Source organism: Mya arenaria, chromosome 4 (genome assembly GCF_026914265.1).
Source record: "Mya arenaria isolate MELC-2E11 chromosome 4, ASM2691426v1".
Classification (NCBI taxonomy): Eukaryota; Metazoa; Mollusca; class Bivalvia; order Myida; family Myidae; genus Mya; species Mya arenaria.
Window position 1 is genome coordinate 55,400,054 of NC_069125.1, and position 24,352 is coordinate 55,424,405.

Here is a 24,352-nt window from a genome sequence, read left to right on the forward strand (position 1 = left end):
ATGGGTTTCAAGTCTTGCCTTTCTTGTCTGCTTCAAATCTGGAACACCAGATTTAAGACTTAATTGAAACTTGTCACATATTCTATTCTACGCAACATTCAGAACAATGAGATAAAGCTGCACTGGTTTAAAGCTGGGTAACTTGCAGAACACAGTTGGAACCATAATTACAGTAGTTCAAACCCTGCCTTCTGTTTGCTTTGTTCCTATGCCCTTTGAAGTGTTGAAAACAACCCAAATTTTGATTTGTGCAAGATAGAATTACTGAGTTTCATGTAATTACCATATTTGCTACATACCTTGAATGATATTGATTCATCTTTAACAACAAGTTTTACCCAGGATGAATCATGATGGTATTCAACTCTACATTTTAATGGCTACTTTTTGCGACTGGGAAAAAACTTACTTGTTTTGATTTAAGCTTTTTTAAAGTAAAGATACTATTGTCATACGCTTGGTGTTGGCCACATCAGGCAAACAACATAATAATAGCTTAAACCTTTCCAAATTATTTGCAAAATTCTGACTGAGCCCATTGTACTTTGGTGGAAAAAGTATGTCTAGGGTTTTCAAATTACTAGCCAGGTGACCGAATTGATAACCTGACATGATATGTATTGGAACTGGGTTTAAATAAGGAAAAAACTCATAATAAAGTTTAATGCCAAAAAATGAATGACTGTGTTCTTCCGAATGTTGACAATCTTTTTCTCATAGATTACTTAGTGAGCAACTGTTTTACCTAAAATTGCCTGGACAAACTTGACCTTCATTTCTGACAAAGATTTATGCAGATTGGTTTGAATAATTGGTCTCAATGCAGTCAAAATTGACAAAACATTTCACTGTGTGACCTACTGTTTGGATCCCATATGTCTATTCTAATATTATCAATTTTTCATTGAGCCACATTCTTGCCAAATATCTTGAAAAATTTGTTGACCTGTCCAATAACTTGATCAAGAAAAAAAGGATGGGCTGTACAGATTTAACACATTTTTCCAAACATTTGACCAAATTACCTATTGTTTGACAGAAAATGACCAATGATCCATAACATTGAAACACCTCTTATGCTTGACAACAATACACTTAGGTCTTGCAAATGCATTATTGCCTTTACCTGTCAAATACGTACGGCAGGTTATTTCTAATTGCCTCTGAACATAAAAAATTACCGCCCATATTTTACAACCTACACTCTTCTGTCTCTATATGCAGGATTCCATAGTATTCAAACACTATGTGTGACCTTGACATTAGAGGTAGGGACATGAGTTTTGCATGCGACACGTCGTCTTGGTATGTACCGGTATTCAAACACCAAGTGGGACCTTGACCTTAGAGGAGGGGACATGAGTCTTGCATGCGACATGTTGTCTTGTTATGTCAAATGCATGTGGCAAGTTACTTTAAAATCTGCCCATACATGAGGAAGTTACAGCCCGGGTACGACCACCTATACTCTATGTCCTTTAATGCAGCATTCCATAGTATTTAAACAATAAGTGTAACCTTAAACTAAAAGGACATACCGGGTAGGTCTTGTACGCGAAACATCATCTTTATATGCCAAACACATGACAGGGCTTTTTCACCCAAAATTGTGAAGAGGCCTAGCCTTTTCAATTTGGGAAATTTAAACGTGTGAAATACTGCAAATTGTGAAATTTAAATGCATAAACATCTCAAAAATGGGAAATTCCACATATGAAGATTGAAGACACCTTTTAAACATTGGTCAAGGTATCCATATGAAACTTGGAACTCGTGTTACAAAAAACATGGTCATATCTTACATGTGAGTCTGCTTCTAGCTGGAAAAGAATAATTTGCTCAAACAGGATAATTTTTATTTTTATTTTTTGAAGTAAGATCTTTCTTTTTGGTAAAAATATCTGGGAATTGTGAAAAAAATATCTGGAAATTGAGAAAAACTATCATTTTTCCCAATTGTGAAGTAGCCATATTTCGGCCCCTAGCAAATAAGGTGAAAAAGCCCTGCATGAGGCAATTTATTTTAAAATCTGTCCATACAAGAGAAAGTTACAGACCGGATATGAGAAGTTGAGCCGGATATTGTGATTTTAATATGCCCACCTTTGGGGGGGTATATAAATTTATAAATGATTCCCTTACGTAAGTCTACAATATAACCCACTTTGTAGAGGACCACAGAACAATGCTGCATGCTTAAAAAGTTAGCTCTTGGGATAGCTATTTCGGAGAAGTTTTTCCTTAAAGAAGACTAACTATGTAAAACCAATGACCCCAGGGGTGGGGCTAATGTTAACCACAGAGGCATGCTTTGAACAAACTTGGTTGAGGACCACTAGACCATGCTATATCCCAAATATATTATCTCTAGGCCTTCTATCACAATACCTCAACCACCTGTAGTGGATTGCAATAGCTCACTATGTTTTTGACCATAATAGTTCACTATATTGTTGACCATAAAAGCTCACTATATTGTTGACCATAATAGTTCACTATATTGTTGACCACAATAGTTCACTATATTGCTGACCATAATAGTTCACTATATTGTTGACCACAAAAGCTCACTATATTGTTGACCACAATAGTTCACTAGATTGTTGACCATAATAGTTCACTATATTGTTGACCACAATAGTTCACTATATTGTTGACCACAATAGTTCACTATATTGTTGACCACAATAGTTCACTATATTGTTGACCACAATAGTTCACTATATTGCTGACCATAATAGTTCACTATATTGTTGACCACAAAAGCTCACTATATTGTTGACCACAATAGTTCACTAGATTGTTGACCATAATAGTTCACTATATTGTTGACCACAATAGTTCACTATATTGTTGACCACAATAGTTCACTATATTGTTGACCACAATAGCTCACTATATTGTTGACCATTAAAGCTCACTATATTGTTGACCACAATAGTTCACTAGATTGTTGACCATAAAAGCTCACTATATTGTTGACCAGAATAGTTCACTAGATTGTTGACCATAATAGTTCACTAGATTGTTGACCATAAAAGCTCACTATATTGTTGACCATAATAGTTCACTATATTGTTGACCACAATAGTTCACTATATTGTTGACCACAATAGTTCACTATATTGTTGACCACAATAGTTCACTATATTGTTGACCACAATAGTTCACTATATTGTTGACCACAATAGCTCACTATATTGTTGACCATTAAAGCTCACTATATTGTTGACCACAATAGTTCACTAGATTGTTGACCATAAAAGCTCACTATATTGTTGACCATAATAGTTCACTAGATTGTTGACCATAAAAGCTCACTATATTGTTGACCATAATAGTTCACTATATTGTTGACCACAATAGTTCACTATATTGTTGACCACAATAGTTCACTAGATTGTTGACCATAATAGTTCACTATATTGTTGACCACAATAGTTCACTATATTGTTGACCACAATAGTTCACTGTAGTGTTGACCACAATAGTTCACTATATTGTTGACCATAAAAGCTCACTATATTGTTGACCACAATAGTTCACTATATTGTTGACCACAATAGTTCACTATATTGTTGACCACAATAGTTCACTATATTGTTGACCATAATAGTTCACTATATTGTTGACCAGAATAGTTCACTTTATTAGTTCACTACATTTTTTACCTTAATAATTCACTATAGTGTTGACCAGAATAGTTCACTATATTAGTTCACTACATTTTTTACCTTAATAATTCACTATAGTGTTGACCATAATAGTTCACTAGATTGTTGACCATTAAAGCTCACTATATTGTTGACCACAATAGTTCACTATATTGTTGACCATAATAGTTCACTAGATTGTTGACCATTAAAGCTCACTATATTGTTGACCACAATAGTTCACTATATTGTTGACCATAATAGTTCACTAGATTGTTGACCATTAAAGCTCACTATATTGTTGACCACAATAGTTCACTATATTGTTGACCATAATAGTTCACTATATTGTTGACCAGAATAGTTCACTTTATTAGTTCACTACATTTTTTACCTTAATAATTCACTATAGTGTTGACCAGAATAGTTCACTATATTAGTTCACTACATTTTTTACCTTAATAATTCACTATAGTGTTGACCATAATAGTTCACTATATTGTTGACCATAAAAGCTCACTATATTGTTGACCACAATAGTTCACTATATTGTTGACCACAATAGTTCACTGTAGTGTTGACCACAATAGTTCACTAGATTGTTGACCATTAAAGCTCACTATATTGTTGACCACAATAGTTCACTAGATTGTTGACCATAAAAGCTCACTATATTGTTGACCACAATAGTTCACTATATTGTTGACCATAATAGTTCACTATATTGTTGACCAGAATAGTTCACTATATTGTTGACCAGAATAGTTCACTATATTAGTTCACTACATTTTTTACCTTAATAATTCACTATAGTGTTGACCATAATAGTTCACTAGATTGTTGATCATAATAGTTCACTATATTGTTGACCATAATAGTTCACTATATTAGTTCACTACATTTTTTACCTTAATAATTCACTATAGTGTTGACCATAATAGTTCACTTTGTTGACCATAATAGTTCACTATAGGGTTGGCCATAATAGCTCACTATATTGTTGACCATAATAGCTCACTATATTGTTGACCACAACAGCTCACTATGTAGTTGGCCCCAGAAGCTCACTATGTAGTGGGCCCCAGAAGCTCACTATGTAGTTGACTCCGAAGCTCACTATGTATTTGGCCACAGAAGCTCACAATGTAGTTGACCACAACAGCTCACTCTGTAGTTGACCACAAAAGCTCACTATGTAGTTGACCATAACAGCTCACTATGTAGTTGGCCACAACAGCTTACTATGTAGTTGACCACAAGAGCTCACTTTGCAGTTGACCACAATAGCTTAGTATGTTGCAAATCACAAAATGCTCACTTTGTAATTTATCCCCATGGGGCACTTGTTTGTGCATTACATTTTTTTTCAAAAACATACCCTATCATTTTTACACAATATAAATACCAACAATGGTTCACTTGATAATACACATTCAACAGATATGAACATGGCATTATAAGTAAAATTCATTTTTTTTATGAACAGTACACAGTAGAATTGAAGTCGACACAGAAATGGTATTTTTCTTTATTTTCATACCAATATATATATAACAATATAAGACCAATAATAACAAGTATCAGCAATAGTACTGTGCATTGGTACATGTGTCTCAAAATACTCAGAGGCACTCTATTACTCGACCAGTATTCCCTCAGCTACCTAACTTGTGAACAAATACATTCCTCACATGTGAACAATTGATTAAACAAATCTAAAATATCATATTTTCCAGTGGATTGTTATTTTATACTGTATCTCTGATTAATTTAAAACAAAAAACATCCTTAATTCAGAAATAATTTTCAAAAAGAAAGAAGTAATACATGCATTAGACTACGGGACTTATCGTTCTCGTTGCAAGCTTCAGTGAAGTAATCACATGATAATAATTAAATACTGACATTTAAATGATAAAATGGTTATTTACAAGGAAAATGAACACATTGCACAATTAGTTATTGTTTCTGTCTCTCTTAAAGGGACAAATGCGACAAAATTGTATGTCTTTCTCAATAAGGATAAAGTTGTAAAGATCATGTATACAGAAATGGCCTTCATTGCTCATACAACCTTGTCACATGCTTGGTACTTCAACATAAGAGTTCAAAAAATTGTAAAAAGTCTCATAAAATTATATCAATAAGCTAGGCATAGTATACAAAAGAAATACTGGTATAAACATTACACTCATAGGATGAATGGTAGCTGGGTTAAAAGATTACTAACAACCCATGTATTCTCTAGAATCTCAAACTAATTGAAATGTATTTGTTTAACATAGTCCATAAGTTTTCTTCTTAAATCCTGTTAAGGTGAGTTTTAAACACATCCATTACATTAAAGATGCACTCTTACTCCCAGATAAGATTTACTACAATCAATTATATTGTTTTAAGATTGCAAAAAGGATAAATAAATGTCGAACATAACGTTTCTTCTGAAGGATACCAAGTTTAATTTCAAAGAAATGAGCATAAAACACAGTATTTCTACCTTATGAGACTATAGTAGACCACAGTAAATCTTTTAGCATTCAACAATCATTTAATACTTTTTGTGCTTTCTGCTATTAAATATGCGGCTACAATCTTGTTATCAGTTATTAATATTTTCAATAAATGCATAATTTAATGAGTAGTTAAAGGTTTATCAGTCAAAATTGATGTTTGTTATACATGTGTATGTATTGATTTTGAATAAGAGTGCCACTTTAAAAAAAACATTTTCATTTGAAACAATATTTTATTACTTTGGTTAAGATGATCAGGATCCTCACACTGGTATTGATATGGGATTTAAAAAAAAATATTTCCAAATACTTCAAGGAAAATGTATTTGAGAACTAAGACAATCAAGTCTGTAAAGCTATGTTTTAACTTGCAATTTGAACAAAACTAAGCAGCGACCATAAATGTGGAATATGCCAGTACAGTACAACAGCAGGCTAAGAACTAGAAATGTGTCCATAGGACACAAAAAATAACATTGAAAACAAAATCACAACAAGAAATGTGTCAATAGCACACAGATGTCCCAAATTCCTGCCTTTGTTACAAGCAAGGGCCGTTATTCGCCCCATTGTCGATGAATGTGCATCAAAATGACCAGTTGCACAATGTAAGTTTCAAGACTCTGGTTCTCATACTTTCAGAGATATGTGTGGCACAAGTTGCATGCTCTATATGCCATATTTTCACGAAGTCAAGGGCCATTACTCTGCATGTATAGGGCAAAGCAACACACAAACCCAATGTGCACAACTTCACATACTGCTTAACATTCCTGTAAAGTTTTGTGATTCTGTCTTTTATATTTTAGGAGAGGAGATACATGTGACACAATATTGCATGCTCTCTAAAGACTAGTTTTTAACTAAGTCAAGTCTAACTCTGCACTTAATGGGCGCAGCCACACTTCAAACCCTTGGTCCAAATGTTTGAATGCTGCTTAAAACTCTTGTAAAGTTTCATCTCTTTAGCTACTATACTTTTGGAGATACGCACAGCACAATATATTGCGAACAACAAACAAGGGCAATTAAATATGCCCCCCACTCTCCTAAAAATGATTTCACTATGCCATCATTAATTAACAATGATTGTAAGCGTTCGATGAGAAACTATCATAACACTGTTCCACTATACATGTACTATGAACATGTGTGCACAACAGATATTTAAAAAAAAAATCGACAGAATCGCTTAAAGTCTCAAGAATGCTACCTGCTAACTAAATAATGCTTTTACTACATACTGTATAGATACAGAGATCAACAACACTGACAATACAGTACATATACCTCTAATTAGTTTTAAACATTCTAATGCAAAACATATGTTTAACATGCGAACGCTTTTGGGGGTTAAACACAAGCTGGGAGATAAAAAAAAACTATTTTTATTTTGTTATTAACATAAATTAAGTAATTTTCAAACTGAATGCACTGTTCTTGTTACAAAAGAAACAAATATTCTGTGAATTTTAAACACACTTTTAATCTGCCTCAAAATGAACTTCTATTGAAGTTTTGAAAATATAACAGTATATGACACTATTTTCTGATTCTACAACAGGTTTCAAAACAAATAAGAGATTTTTTCATTTATCATAAAACATCTCTATATACTTAACAATAATCACAGATTATGCTAACTTGAAAGTTAGGAGAAAAATGTGGCAATTTATCACTCAAGTACAGAAAATCATGCATTTAAAAATGTCATAGATGCAATGTAAACAATATTTGAGGTGTGAACATTGGAAAGCTTTTTATAGAAGGGAATAAAAATAAAATATTTGTAGTAAAATAAATAAACCTAGAATAATAAGGATCCCTTGGTAACACCATTCCTCCACAGCACACTTCTACAGGGTGTTATTCGAAGAGCACAACTGTTGTAACAAGGTTGATAAATCTACCATCATTTTCCTCCCATAACCAATGTAAGTGTTCATCCAGTAAGCGGTCTGAGGTCCACTCGCACTTTCTCACAACTACTCAACATGCCCACTGTTGGGTAAAACCCTCCCTTGGGTATGTTCACATGCTTATAACCTATTATTTTTCCATTTCTTGTGAAAAAAATCTGAAATATACAGAAAACAAATTGCACTACTAGATAGCTGTGTTCCTTACTGTGATATAACTTTAGGTATAACTACATTGTAACTTGTATGGACTTAGAAAAGGTTGAATGTACAGCACAACTGACTGCAATATTACATTCAACATACATAATTAATGTTGATTCAACATCAGACCAGACGCAATTTAAAAATATACCAATGAATTTTAGATTGATTGAAATGAAAGTTGATACAAGTAACTTGTACAATTCCGGTTAATTCATTGACACAATTAGCCAAATGTACAAACATGGATAAAATTTAAGCCAGTTGTCCACAGGTTATCTTTATGCTTGTTTTCACATTCAAAGGATTGCATTGGTCAATAACAATTATTGTATATTAAAGTATTCATCAAACTATAATCATTTTGGCCAACTTTGAGTTATCCTGTTTTATACAATTTGCTGCTGGACAACTTTGACCCTTATTTAATCCAGCCAATTGATTGCAGAACTTGTGTCCATAAACGAAAAGAACTGAGAATGTTTTCCTACAGGGGAACAAACTTACAGTCTGGATAGCTAAATGTTTGCAGTTGACCACATTCTTAGGTTAAAACACATCTACTATAGGAGTCCTGCCTACTGATGCCCACCTGTACTTTAGTGCCGGTCTCTGGTTCCTTGTTACCATGGTACTGGCCCCAGTCCTCCTCCTCAGAGTCCGTATCTGAGTGATACGGGGCGTCCCCTGGCTCAGTCCCCTCGTTCTCGTCCGGGGACAGGTCACTGTCGACCTCACTGTCATAGTCAGGTGGAAACATGATCCCACATCCCATCAAGTCACCTAACACCATGTGAGTATAAGAGAGTGCAAGGGTTAAAAACATCTGGTCACAACTACAGGTTGAAACATCCCCTCGTATTACTTGACATAGAGGAGTTTAAAGGTTAAATATTGTGCATAACAGAATGCATTACTCTTACAGAGACATCTGAATAATGGCCTTTGTTTCGTGCTCATTCTTTTAAGGTCATGTTTTTTTTATAAGTTTCCCGTTTCGGTTAAAGCCCAATTTATACGGCACGCTACATTTTTGTTGAAATCTAAATGTAAAATATTTCTCAAAACATTAATGGGTAAGATAGTAATAAATAGTATAATATGAAAATAATTTCAGCAGCAGGATTTGAACTCGATACTTCTGGGTCTGTAGTCAGCAATCTTATCGACCTTACCACTGGGAACATTTTCTCCATTTGGTTTTATATAGCATGTAAACACAGTTCCTAAATTGTGGCAGAATTTGTCAACATTTGAATGTTTCCTGTTTTTGTAAAAGGTTAATTTACAAGTGTTAAAGAGACCTTATTCAAACTGTTCTTTTATCTTTTATTCCTGATTATAAAGAAGTAAACTCGCCAAAGCTGAGAGTGCCCCTTTTATTTATGCCAGAAAAACATTAAAACCTTTACCTTTGTGGCATCTTGGACCAAATGGATCTCCAATGCCTGAACCAACAAATATTTTTCCATCATCTGAAAAGCCATCATATAATTGTGATTAAAAATATAACAGCTTGCACCATTCATCAATCAGTTCCATCATTTGTCAAAGTTATTTCAAAATCCTGTAATGCATGCAATGGTCAAGATACAGCTCAGTCAAGGATTATTTCAACTGTTGACCTCTAAGGTGACCTTGACCTTCGAGGTACTGACCTGGGTCTTGTGTGTGACAGGCCACCTCATCATGGTGAACCTTAATGGCAAGTTATAATGGATGTATGAAAATCCTATAATGCATGGTCAAGATACAACACCGACAAGGTTCAGTGCACTACAACACTGACACTGGAACAACAGAACCACCATTGTGACAACTATGTCTCGTTCACAGCACGCAGGTTCAACAAAATTGAAATGAGAGATTTGCAATGGAACAATTCAAACAAAGATTTTTAAGACTTTTATGAGTTAAAAATAAGCACATTTCCTTACCAGCATGATAAGCTATTGAGCCTTTATTCCAGCCTGGGTGTCTGTCTTTGGGATAATTCTAAAATGTAGGCATTAAGTGAAAATGACTTTAACTCAAATAATCACACAACTGCTGTTAATGAGGTAGCCCAACAGCATAGTAAACTAAACAAGAATATGATGAAAGAACTTACAATAAACATGAGAAACAAAATCACTCAGCACTTTTACTTGATTACAAGAGAATTTTAAGTACAAATGTACCAACAACAAAAAAATCTCATTTCCTTTGTAATGTTTGAAACAAATATAGTTACAAACTAGTCCGGGATTAAGTTAATTGTATGTGTGAGTTCAAAGTATATACCCTTCTTGCAACACCAATTGCAATATAGCAGCTTTCCCCAGGGTCTATAATCTCTATTTCAAAGTAATGGTTCATTGTGTCCAGCGGGTATCTCGCCTGGGCCAGCCCAACATCGTGGATACTCTTTCCTCTTCCGGAATACTCCAGCGTCTGTCAATGTACAACCGTTATTATAAACACAATTAATGTATATTGTAACAAATTAATACATCTTGTAGTTGAACAATTTTTACCTCAGATAAAAGTTTTTTTTGATCAACTGTGATTTCAATTCTTGGTAAAAGCCACACAAGACTATATGATTGATCAATGCTATATGAGAAAAATGCACAAAGCATCAACCCATTCTCAAAACTCATGTTTTTTGTCTTACATACAGGCTTTATTAAAATAACAACATTCAAGCTATATAAAAAGAATAAAATAACATTGATATAAGAATAACTTTCAAATCAGTTAGTGCACCCACCACGCCGTTAAGCTTTACATCATGTAGACGAAGCCACTCGTCCTCACCACTGTCCACTGCCATGTGCATGAGCTCCTCGTAGACCCACTCGGCCTCAAGGTTGAGACGGATCTCCTCCCCATCTGAATGCATCCCCACTGCTGGATAAAGACCCCCCGGTGGGTTGGGTACTGTCACTGTCCCGATCTACAAAGTAGACATGCAAGAGTAGACTAAAGTTATCAGAAATAAGGGACATCAGAACTATTAAAACCAGTAACAGTCTATTTTCATATTTCATCACTGGCATATTACAGCCATAGCTATGGAAATTGCTACAGATATGCACATTGTTCTAAACATGTAAATTACTTGAATATAGTGGAATACACTGCAGTTATGCATTCTACCATAAAAGATAGTTATAGAATATAAACAGACAAAGATCTATCACTACATTAAATCCAGACATACCTCCTGTCCGTTGCGTGTGAAGAAGACCTGTACGGCCTGTTCATGTTGCGGTCGCTCCTCATCATTCTTGCGGAACTTGATCCCACATCCCATCTTATCCCCAACATCACACTTGGGACCAAACGGACGACCAAATCCACTTGCCTTGAACAACCTTAACAATCAACACGTAGGGTTATAATTTGTATACAATTTTCAAACCTAATTAAAATTACTCTTTTATAATCACATTCTATATTACAAGAAATCAATAGACACAAAATCCAAAAGTAGACCAAAACACATGGAAGGCTTAACGCAAGGAGGAAATACAGTATTATGAGACAACCAAAAAACGTAAGAACTTACTGTCCATCATCTGCATGATAGCCAACTGAGAAAGCTCGCCAGCCTGGTTGGGAATCCATTGGGTATTTGTAGGGCACAAGGCCAATGCCAATTGCTGAAATCAGGCCTGTGTCGATGACTTCTATTTCAAAGTAGAAGTTCTCTGCAGACAGTGGTTTTGCTGCTACATACAATCCAACTTTGTTCATGTCATTTGTTGAAAAGCTGCATTGTAAAACAAATTACGATTAACTTAAACATAACAGTGCAACAATCATCATGCTATGAAAAAAAGAATTCATATTTTACAGAAAGATACACTTTTTATTTAAGACATCATTCATTTTTAAAACAAATGACTACCAGTGTGTGTTGTTTGCTTTCTATATTCAATATATTTATAGTAATTGAAGACAAAAAACATTTTAAGCAGAAAAATAAATCAAAGTTTGAAATAAATATAATATTAACGATGAGATAAGTTATCTAATTAAGTCAATGAAAAAGTTTGATACCTGAGATGATCGTCTTCCACTAGGATGCGTTCATGTCGAACCTGTCGTGGCAGAAAACCATGAGGGGCATCTCTAAACCTTGGCATTCTGCGCCTGTGCCAGCCATTCATCGCATGATTCCGTTCTTCAAGTATTTCCATGGCTATAAGATCCTGTTAAAACAACACACAAAAATGAGAAATATGAGGCATTGTACATAAAAGATTTGTTACTTATCCCTATCCTGATCTGGATGCCCATGTTTGCTGTTTATCTGTGAAAATCAATCATGTTGTAATAACAATAAATCAGTTTTTGTGTCCTATAAAAATATGACATATTGCAATATAGGTACTGATATATACTTTTGTTGTTGTTAATGTTATATCTGTATGTTTCGAAAAGGTCAAATTTCAATATTCAATGCCTTTAACTTCAAAGTGAATGCTGAAATCTGGCAAGCTATCAAATATGTGCAATAGATTATGCCTATAAATATCGCTGTTACTAAAGTTTGATAAAGATCGGATAATAAGTTGATTGAGTAAGAAAGAATACAAGGTGAATTTGGTCAAATTTTAACTGTTGAAGTAGCAAAACACCAGAATAAAGAGTGTGATGTGATTGTTTATTGAAGTTTAGATACCGTAATATGCATATACAGATTGTGACCAATCTTTGATAAGAAACGGATAAAAAATGCTTAATTAAACTAGACAGCAGACAAAGAGAATTTGTTTAAGTGTTGTCAATTCATTGGCCATAACTTTAAACTAAGAAACTAATAATGTGATAAGATGTTTATCAAAAACAAATGAGATCTTATCCCCATTACCATTGTCAATCCATTTGCTAAGGAATGGATAATACTGTATAATTATACTTAAGTTAAAGTTGATGTACATGTTCATGTAGTAGTCCTGACAAGATGCACTGTGGCCTCAGTGCATAAGGAATTTCTGCTAACACTACTAATCACATGTTTTTGCAAAAAAACATGTTGCTTTCGAAGGAGAGATTGCATCCTTGTGGCTAAGAGTGGGGATATAATCAAACATGGTGCAAAGCATCATCTTTAGAGATAAAACTTCAGAAAATTGAAAAAGCTACCTTAATAACACTAATAACCGTTAATTAACACAAAGTGTAATGGCTGTCTATAGCGTATACTGGATATGGGGCAAATTATAGAAATAAACGCATGTGCGATATGCTTATATGGCGGGGTATGGTGAAATTTAGATAAGTATTTGATGCTTGCAATATATTATAAAAAGTTATTATCATATTTTGCCATGTAATTGTAAAAATATTTTGCTTAGAATAAGCATTAAATCTACATCAAATCAGGTTTTACCTCTTTAATTCAATTCAGTTTAGGGTAATTTAGCACATTTTTTATCTTCTTTAGACATAATATGCTTTTACACTGAATCCCAATAAAAAAAAAACTGGCTGAAAATGGCATCAAACAATTTGCACATGAATAATTTGCCATATAAAAAATCTTTAAAAAAATCTGCCCACATTCAATTACTTGGACTAGAACAACAACAGTTCTTCGCGACTTATATTCCTGGAAGCAATTGAAACTCATGTATGACTCACTGAGTATGACATCTAGGCAGTCATTCATATTGTAAACACTTGGCAAATTCAACAAACACTTGATAAAGGTACTTGATGTATCATTATGCCCGGACTTCCTTAACAACTGTGCTTAATTGGGCAATGATTTATTTAAAATAGGGATGGCAACGAGTACCCGAGTACTCGATCGAACGTCCCAGTACTCGAGTACCAAATCACTACTCAAGTAGTCGGAAAAAAAAAAATCTATAAAAATCACCAAATACACGATTTACAGACAAAATATCAGATCTGTTAGTTGCCAATAGGACAATTTACGGTCCCTCTAATCCCCGCTGTGTACACAATTGACCTCAATCAATTAGTTGACAGTTGTTGTGATAGTTGCAAACTGTCAATAAAGGACCCCTATTTCAAATTAGCACTGATGTCAATTAGCGAAGTTTTGATAGCGGTACTTTCACCTACATAATCCTATTGTATACCAATTAGAGACCTTTCACCAAACAGTGGACGCTAACGAGCGAAAGAGTATCGAGAACTGATTTCTTAAATGGCGTATTTTAACTCTTTTTGCAATGATTATCACAATTCATTGGTTGATTTTTTAAATCAAGAATTATGAATATTGATGAGGTTAACAAGAATTACACAGTACGAAAAAATATCAATTTAAAAAAAATAAATTCTAGAGTGAACAACTGAACTTCGTATTGAATTTCGTTCACTTTTTTATGTATGCTGTTAATTTTCGTTCATTGTAATTTCGATTGTTGTTCATTTCTGCAGTCCAAACTTGTATAAAATGAAACGAATAAGAAAAATTAAAAGCCTGAAACAACATTTGTTTTCTTTTTATATCATTTTTTGTTTAAATACATATTGAAAGTTTACTTCAAAGGTGAAAATGACCAATAATACGACCAACGCACAATATATGTCATTAACGATACATGTATACACAATCTTGTCTTTGCAAACATAAATCAATTTTTCAGAGTAATCGAGTACCCGAGTACTCGATCGAACGATTGTCCGAGTACTCGATCGAACGATTGTCCGAGTACTTGAGTATTAATTTTACTACTCGTTGCCATCCCTAATTTAAAACTAAGATGCTTCAAAATGATGCATAAATTAAACCAATGATAGTGCTGCTTGACCAAATTTGCTAATCCTAATACTAGTGATGTTCCGATGATCGATTATAATTGAAAATCGAATGGTTGGGCCTGAAATCGGCGACAATCGATAGTATTTAGTTATAATCAATTATCGAAAAAAAATAAAAAATATATATATATTAGTGTTCAGATGTTATCTTTAACAAAATGGCTGATGAAAGCCACAATGAGCAAGAAAATGAACTATTTTTTATACAACAACACTTAATAACTTCAATCATAGACATAAGGTATGCATATAATGATTAAGAGTTTAATACTGTACATGAATAAAACTACAACTCAGGTACTATCTAGTATTTTAAAAACCGATTGTACTATCGATAATCGGTTACTTGAGTGGAACCGATCATCGATAGTAAAATTGCAACCGATTCCCAACACTACCTAATACAGTTTTTTTCACTTAATCCTGTTTCGTTACTATCTGGGACCAATTACTATGTACTTTCAAAACTGTTATGTATTCTGATGTAAATTTGGATCTCAAAGTTTGTAGATTGGGTTAAAAAGATGTATACTTTCTAAATCTCTGAATTTTAAGTCAAAATCAATGATGGATACCATGTAAACAAACAGTTGATGGTTGATAGTATTGTAAGATTTTCGGAAAATATGTCATGGTTCAGGGTCTTATCAAATGTGCTTTTAATTGAGAAAACAGAAGTAATATTACGTCTAGCTTGTGAAACCTAAAGTTTATAATAACCCTTTACCTCATGTCAAGTCAAGCCATATTAGGTCTGCCATTGTATGGCTTATCAGTACATTAATTACCAGTAGCCAACAGTTAATAAGCCCTTAAAAGTACCCCTACTGCATACGAGATTATTGGAGAATATTGGAAAATTGACCGCTATGCATTTCAAACTTATTCTTCTAGTATTTCTTTTGGTTTTATCAATAATTGATCAATATAAAGTTGGTAGGTAATTCAATTTCCAATCCAGTGACAAACTGAGTGGTATTTTTTTATGATCTTGTCTTATTTATATTGGTTAACAATTTATAAACAAACACAACTCATGTAAAAAGTTGAAGATGTTTCAATTTATTTAATATTAATTTTAATAGAATTAAATTTACACCTAAACATATCAAACTTATTTTTGAAGTATTTCTTTTGATTTAATCAATAATGGATAAATATAAAGTTTATAGTGGATTAAAATTCAATTCCAATGATCTTAGTTTCATCTCAGAAGGAAATTTAGACAATAAACAAATATTTAAATCGAGGGAATCATGTATTGTACAAAATAAAAACACAATTTTTTTGGATAAACAACTAAGTGTTAATTCAGAATTGTACTAATAAATCAACTTTTGCATGTTCATTGTTTTATAAATTCAATTTAATATATAATTGTAAAATCTAAAAACAAGAGATGTTTGTAAAACATTATGCCCCCATGAGCGCTATGTTGTCAAAAATATTTGGACAATTGAATGAAATATGCATGAACCGAAATGACAGCTGATTTGGCATTGAAATGTGATGCCTTTCATTCAGTTTTAAGATTTTGACGATTCAGTGTGAGGATAGAAGGTACAGTTAATATTTTATTCATGTTCAGATGATGACTGATATTTGCATGTGTCCTCTTAGCAGCAGGGAATAAGTAAATATGACGTCATCTACTGATCAACCCCAACCTAAATGTCAAGTTTTAGGGTCATGAGTGCAGGCATTGTCGAGTTATCACATAGACAAGCTTTCTGCAGTTAAGTTCACTATGGCCTTGACCTCTGACCCGATGACACCTTAAATCAAAAGGGGTCATCTACTGGTCAGGCCCCACCTCCAAATCAAACTAGAGGGCTATGGGTGCAGGCATTGACGATGATCACTCAGACAACCTTTTCTCTTTCAAGGTCACTGTGACCTTTGACCTGATGACCCTTAAAATCATTAAGAGTCATCTACTGATCAGGCCTAACCTCCCTAAAATGTTTGATGACCTTAGGTCAAGGCATTGTTGAGTTATCACTCAGACAAGCTTTGACAACCTTTTCGTGTTAAAGGTAACTGTAGCCTTGACCTTTGAACCAATGATCCCTAAAAAAATAGGGGTCATCTACTGGTCAGGCCCAGACTTCATGTCAAATTTGATGACTGTATGTCCAGGAATTCTCGAGTTGTGTTCAAGGTCACCGTGACCTTGATCTTTGACCCGATGCCACCTAAAATCAAAAGGGGTCATCTACTGGTCAGGCCCAACTTCAAAGTTATGTTTGAGGGCCATAGGTGCAGGCATTGTCGAGATATCACTTGGACAACCTTTGAGTATTCAAGGTCATTGTGACTTTGATCTTTAACCTGATGACCCTTTAAATTAATAGGTCTGGCCCAACCTTCGTGTCAAGTTGTATGACCATAGGGTCATGCATTGCTAAATTAACACTCGGACAAGCTTTGACAACCTTTTTCCACTAAAGGTCACCGTGACCCGATGACCTCATAAGTGTCATCTACTGGTCAGACCGAACCTTCATGTCAAGTTTGATGACAATAGGCCAAGGAATTGTCAAGTTATCACTCAGACAAGATTTGGTCTACTGATGGACAGACCGACTAACCAACATGAGCAAAGCAATATATACCCCCTTTTTTTCAAAGGCAAGAACGCCCTCAAACATTCGCTATGAACTTCAAAGGCGGGTTTGACCCCTGTCTCTTTCAGTCGCAATTTTCTGAAAATCTTTAATAGTAGCATCGCCTTTTCCCCCCAAATAATATGTTTAACAATGTTTATACTACACAAAAATACATTAGTTGCAAAAAAATAAGCAACAGGTATGTAAATAAATGATCCTAAATAACCTTAGCACGTTTGTCAAAATGTCGTAAAATTTTATTCATTGAGGATTATTAATAACACTTAGGGAATGTAATTTTTATCATGTTTTGAAGGCATCAAAATATGCCTTTAAAGGGGCTGTACTCCGTATGATGAAATAGCGAAAAAAAATTGGTATTTTTTTTACAATTATGATATCAAAGAGTAAAACAATTTATTAAATAATTGTCCTGAGATTCGTTACAGAAAAAAACTTTTTTTGGTGCCAATCTGGTGTACAGTCCCTTTAAGATAAACAAATGAACTGAAGGATGCCAGTACGCACAAAATGCTGATTAGTAGCTAGCCAGTCTTTTGTGCCATAACTTAGCAACTATCTAGGCAGAGGCGTCAATTGATTTGACAAGTTGTTTATTGCACTGTTTTCTACGAGTGACAGATTATGGGGAATTTTAGCACGGTTGATAGAATTTTGTTTAAGGCTAAATTTTTATTTTTGTTTTTTGTTTTCAAAAGCGGTAGATTTCGTCAGCAGAGTGGTATAGCGTTAAGGTGGTCTCAAAAACGATATATTTTATTTACTGCCGGTAGAGTTCACATGTCTGCATTTATCAACTTGTTCACTGATGGTTACCATATGATCACTAATTTCTCAACGGTTATGAATTGATCAACACAAAGGTTAATACATGAACAAGATTGAGCGCTTATGAATGGAAAGGTTACGAAATGACCAGATCCCTATTAGCCTACGGAGTATACCATGTACAACTCCAGAAAATGGAGGAGATTAAGCTATGAAGTGCACTATAAAGCCGACATACTGAATGTCTTCTCCTTGGACAGTTAATGTGGTCAAATGTTTATACAATTTAAGGGCCAGAACTCGGTTAATAATCTTGCTGTTGACCGAACTCAGTCGATTACCTTAACAATAACAGTGTTTAATAAGTGTCCCCGGACAGTACACACATTACAACGTGTTTACCTGCAATGATTCTATATGATCTCTTCCAAGCATGACATGGAGAAAAATAACATGTTTTCTCGTGAATGTTTTCTTATGTCAGTTCTGTATAAATGGAAAAAATGGTGTCGCTTCGATCGGTTAATAAGCGCTTGTATATTCAAGCTCTGTCTGGAAATGATTTGATATGGAGCGTACAACAGTTTTGAATAATCTCCACTAAAATGCGGTCTTTACACCGGACAAAAACGTTGAATAGTGCGGACGACATAAACAAAGAACGTTTTGAAAACTGCGACCAATATAGACAAAGAAGGAAATCGAATACTTGTTTTCCTCGATTCGTGTAAGCTTATGTTGCGAATGTGTATGTTTTTTTATTAGAATTAATATATAACATGTTAAAAGAGCGTTTATTTTTATGAATAATGTTTTTATAATCGAAAAATCGGCTTTTTGTGGTGAAAAAACTCCTTCGCAATGACCTCCCTTTACACGCGCATTGTTCACATTTTAAGTTTTATAAAAAATTTATGGAAAATTGAAACTATAGCATTATGTTTTCATGTCATCGTTGATGTCAGAATAGGGGTAGAATGTATACACACGACCGCATACAGCGCTTATAATATTAAAACGCGATTTTCGTGCCCTTAAAGCTGCACACTCACAGATTTACCGTTTTTATTTATTTATTATTTTGTCTTGGAAAGAGGAAATTTTTGCGTGAATATCTGCAAATTAATGATAAATCATTACTGACAAAAGATCAGAGCGCAGATTTGCATATTTCCGTTAAAAAAAATAATGTTTTATGGCTTACTAACGGTTTAAGAAAAATGCATAAAACATGATTTTTTGAACTTAAATAATTATGAAATTCTGCAATCTAATTTTTTGTCAGCAGTCTTATATCACTGGTTTCCATGGATGTTCGCAAAAAATTGGCTCATTCCAAGACAAAAATAAAAAAAGTTGTGAAAACGTTCAATTTGTGAGAGTGCAGCTTTAAAGTACAGGACTTCCGAACTTCAATTAAGGTGAAATATAAAGTGTATGGTTGCTTCATTTGGTGGCGGATCCATGGTTTAGTGGTAACACATGTGGCTGTCAATCCAAGGGTCGCAGGTTCTTTTAGCATTCACCAATCATTTAATATACTTGCGTTTTAGCTATTAAATACACGGTAACAATCTTTTTCCATAAATGCATTATGTAGTTAATAGTTAAAAGTGTATCACTCAATTATATGTTTGTTATACATGTGTATGTTTTGATTTTGAGTAAGAGTGTCACTTTAATACCAATAAAATGTGATCAATAATTCAATGTAACATTTTGGATTGTAGTTTTGGGGTAAGGACTTATTTCCAAAAAAGTAGTAAATAATTAATCTTATCATGTACACTTATGATATATTGATAATGTTGAATAATTGTGCTTAAATGAATTTGTGATATATTTTTATAACTATGTCATCCTATGATTTGGAAGAGCGAGTTGTATTTGTGATAAAGATACAAAAACGCACTTTAATTCCTACTGTGATTCTAATTTAAAGTGGTATAATTGTAATTATGTATGATACAACTTATTTTCAATGTTAGCTTGCCTCTCTATGCCAAGCCACCGACAGTAAGGATCACAATTGAAATAAGAGTTCTCCGGGACCGTTTTTTGCCCATGCTGCTTGTGTGTATGTCATGGATCTCCAATATTTGCAGTGTTTGTGATATTTCTATATCTACTGTTCATGCGACCTTTAATGGCCATGAAAAACACGTAGGTTGTTAACGACTTCAAATTTAACCTTTTGGTGTTGTTATTATTATTATTATTATTATTATTATTATTATTATTATTATTATTATTATTAAACTAATAAACGATTTTTAGTTTTAGTTATGTTTATGATAAAAACTACGATTGCTCATTGTCATGGTAAAATCAGCGTATTGCTTAAACTCGTCCTGAAACTTCTTAAACAGTTTCTTTGGATTTAATTCGCACAGGCCGATGTCCTCCGTATAACCGAATGAAGCTGTTACATGATATTAAACATTGTCCTTCTGTTGTTGATAGGTCTGTCATAATACCTTTCTTCGACTTTCCCGCGACCTTCCGAATCAATCGAAGTTAGTTTACCGATTAATGGATTTGATCCGGTTGTCCACTATTCCTAGCCCCAGATCCATTGTTCCATGCACGCGGCCTTCCACCAAAACGCTTACCACCCCATCCACCTTTCATTTCAAACACACGATTTGCCCTTGGTTTCTCATGCTCTGATACGCGTAAACACTCCTCTTGTATTGCTGCTGTAACTGCATCCTGAAGTGACTTTGGTCTTGTCCTTTTAACTGAAATTCTAAATTCTGTAGACTCACAGCAGTTATCAAGAAATATTGGTTTAACAAGGTGCATATATCCGTATTTTATCCGAGTGTTTGGTATGGTTGTATATCGTATATTGTCTTGTATTGTTTGTGTATTTGTTGTCTCGTCGTGTTTAGTGTCGTGCTATGTGGTTATTGTCCTCTTTGCGTTACTGTACGTCTATATATTGGTTATGCGAGTTTATCTATATTTATGAGAGTGATTGATTTGTTCATAATGCCCTCCTCTCCTTTTCCCGCTTCATTGCACACGCCCTTATCATTGCCAACTTTGGAGAAATCCGCTGAAGCGAAAGTGCGTATAGAGTTATATAGGGAAAATATGGTTAAACAGTTCTCACGACTTAGTCTTTCAACAGATCAACTTACTTCCTACATATATATTAGGATAATTCTTGCCCTTCAAGATGATGGTTTTGTATTTATTGTATGATTTTTACATTTTGGTCCTTTTTAAGGATTTTGTTGGTCATTAAAAGTTACATTGAAATAAGAAGGAGCTAAAATTGTTTTGTTATTTAAAGTTATTATAGACAACCGATCGCTTAGCTTCCAACGGATTAGGATGAAAAAAAATTTTCTCGTTCAAATGCACTTTTCGAAATAATGGATTTTTAAATATCTTTTGGTCCTTTTTGAACATTTATGTAAAATTTGTAGAAAATCGATGCCCAAAAATTGTGTATTCAACTGTACGGTAATGGTTTTATGGCCCACCCCGCGGCGTATTCACAGCAGGATAGAAATAATCCATCGGCAAGGTTATGACACTGGATATGACATGTGCAACGAAGTTTGTCATTTTCTTTTATCATTATCATATTATTTAAATAATATATGACACTCGATTATTCATCTATATGTAGTAAAGAAATGTCATATTTTTTGTGTAGAAATAGAAAGTAATATATTTAGCAAAAAAAGATTCCCATTTTTAACCGCAATCACTATTTCAGACAGTTAAAACGTAACTCTTTTCTTATAAAATATTAATGTTTCAAGTTTCATTGGCAATTTTGGAAATACATATGGGCCATGAAACATAATAAATAAGGGTATTCAAAGATAATAATTTACATATCTACATCGAGTCAACATGTTCATATTAATTGCTTAAGTTCTAATTCTTAATCGTAAACATTTTGGTCTACCATTTGCAAGCACACAACCAAACATGTTTATAAATTAAGGATAAATATAATTATTTTGATTAGGTAAAACATGTGTAACATGGATTTTTGTCAGCATATTTTTAGTAACGAGTGCACTAGGTTTTCCTAACGTGTCAATAAATCAACGTGTTGTTATGGTATAAAAGGGTATGCGTGTCTTATTGTCAATACAACATTAATGACATTTTAACTTGTATCGTTAAAGACTGGTACTAAATGATAGCAACTGCTGTTAATATTTCATTTTAGCTGTTCCTTTCCGATATTCCACACCCAATTTTGTGTTACCAAATTACCAAAATGTAAAAATAAAGGTGTGGAAATGGCCCCTATTAAATGTCTTGATAAACGATCAATTATAGACTTCAACAAAAAGACACTGAATAAAATATGTAAAAGAAGTAAGTTTATCAGAGATGATTTGATATTTCTGTACTTAATCAACTAACGTTTCCCCTATAGAACAACCCCACCTAAAAATGGCGAAATCTAAAATCCTCCGAAACTGAAATTTTCTATCGCAACTTATAATAAAAGGACGGGTCAACTTTATGACCCTCATAAATTCTGTATTTCTTATCTGCCTTAATCTTACACTGCGTCCTATTGATAAATAAGTGCTTAACTAGCACTGAGAGGAGAAATCGATAGGACCGTCGTTACCCTGATAAGCTCCAAAGTTGGCAATGTTAACATATACAAAAAATTTTTTATTCTGAATCGTCAAAGACGCAAGTCAACGACTACATTTGTAACAGTTGTTACTTATTGATTAATTTTAAAACTATATTCGCTCTTATCTTTGAACAGAAATATAAAGTTCTTTTATATAAAATTATTATTGAGACGTGCCTGGTAAGTTTGTTATTCATATGTCTTAGAGTGTTTTATGTATTAAACCTCGAAATCTCCGTTGATGTATCCCAATCACTGCCCATTGTCATTGTATTTTGTGTATTAATTAGTAATATGATTAGCATATACTTTTATATGTTTTATTATAAGTTTTAGTTTTTTTCGAATTCGTTATTTATAATAAACAATCGAACTCCTAAGTTGAGTGGTTTCGTTACACAAACCCACTACAAATGGCTCCCCGATCGAGGTTGGCGTAGTCCTGAGCCAGGCCGTCGTGTCCTCCAGACCAGACGTTGAGGGGATTTTGTCTGCGTTTTGACGCCCAAAAAGAGGTTGAGAAGCCCAGCAGATCCGCCGGCACGTATTGATAATACAATTGCAAAATCACTAGATAAGGCAAATGACCGTCGACCCTTAAATTTTGCTCCATGCTCTGCTGGAGTCGAGCCCGTGGCTGGAGTAAGCATTGAAGTATACCCATTGCGCTGTCCTGTCCTAACTGTTCCAAATCCATATTATCTGAAGTAGACATCTTGAATGTTCGTCAACAACCTAATGTGGCACACGATGATCAGGAACAAGAAGATATGGAGAACTTTGTCGCCGAAATAATTCCAGGGATATAACAATCACACATGTAAATCCCACCGCTGCCATCAATGTAGCGCCTAAAATTATCTGGACAGGATAAACAAGATAAATACAGTCTAACATTCAACCAAATCTTATTTGGTAATACCCTAACAGAGTGTCATGATGTATATTTACTAAATGCAAAAACTATTATATTCTCAAAACATTACCCTTTCCTTTCATATCGTTCGTTACATCCAATAAGTCCATAATAATCCAACAATCCCTAAGTTCCACCGATTCCAATATTTCCGAAACATCTATTTACGTTCCAATAATATATATACTTGGTATAAATATATAAGAGTAATGGTAAATTTTCAATGGTCATGTAAATGTAGTAGAAATGTGCATTTTTGAAAAACAACATGGGGACAGCGGAAGTCAGCATTTTCCGTGAATATCTATATGGCCAGCCTTTTAGTTTCGCCCGAGC

At 33.9% G+C, this 24,352-nt stretch overlaps 1 protein-coding gene across 1 annotated transcript; it reads right to left on the bottom strand.

The window, feature by feature from the left end:
* Positions 1-5,167: 5,167 nt before the first annotated feature.
* LOC128232059 (SPRY domain-containing protein 3-like) lies at positions 5,168-19,021 on the bottom strand. Its single transcript, XM_052945398.1, has 10 exons — positions 18,879-19,021; positions 12,337-12,488; positions 11,843-12,046; positions 11,495-11,648; positions 11,042-11,227; positions 10,573-10,722; positions 10,227-10,284; positions 9,702-9,764; positions 8,882-9,072; positions 5,168-8,243 (listed from the first exon to the last, which is right to left on the bottom strand). Exons 1-10 carry the CDS (start codon positions 18,909-18,911, stop codon positions 8,109-8,111), a joined length of 1,326 nt encoding a protein of 441 aa, XP_052801358.1. The 5' UTR covers positions 18,912-19,021; the 3' UTR covers positions 5,168-8,108.
* Positions 19,022-24,352: the final 5,331 nt, after the last annotated feature.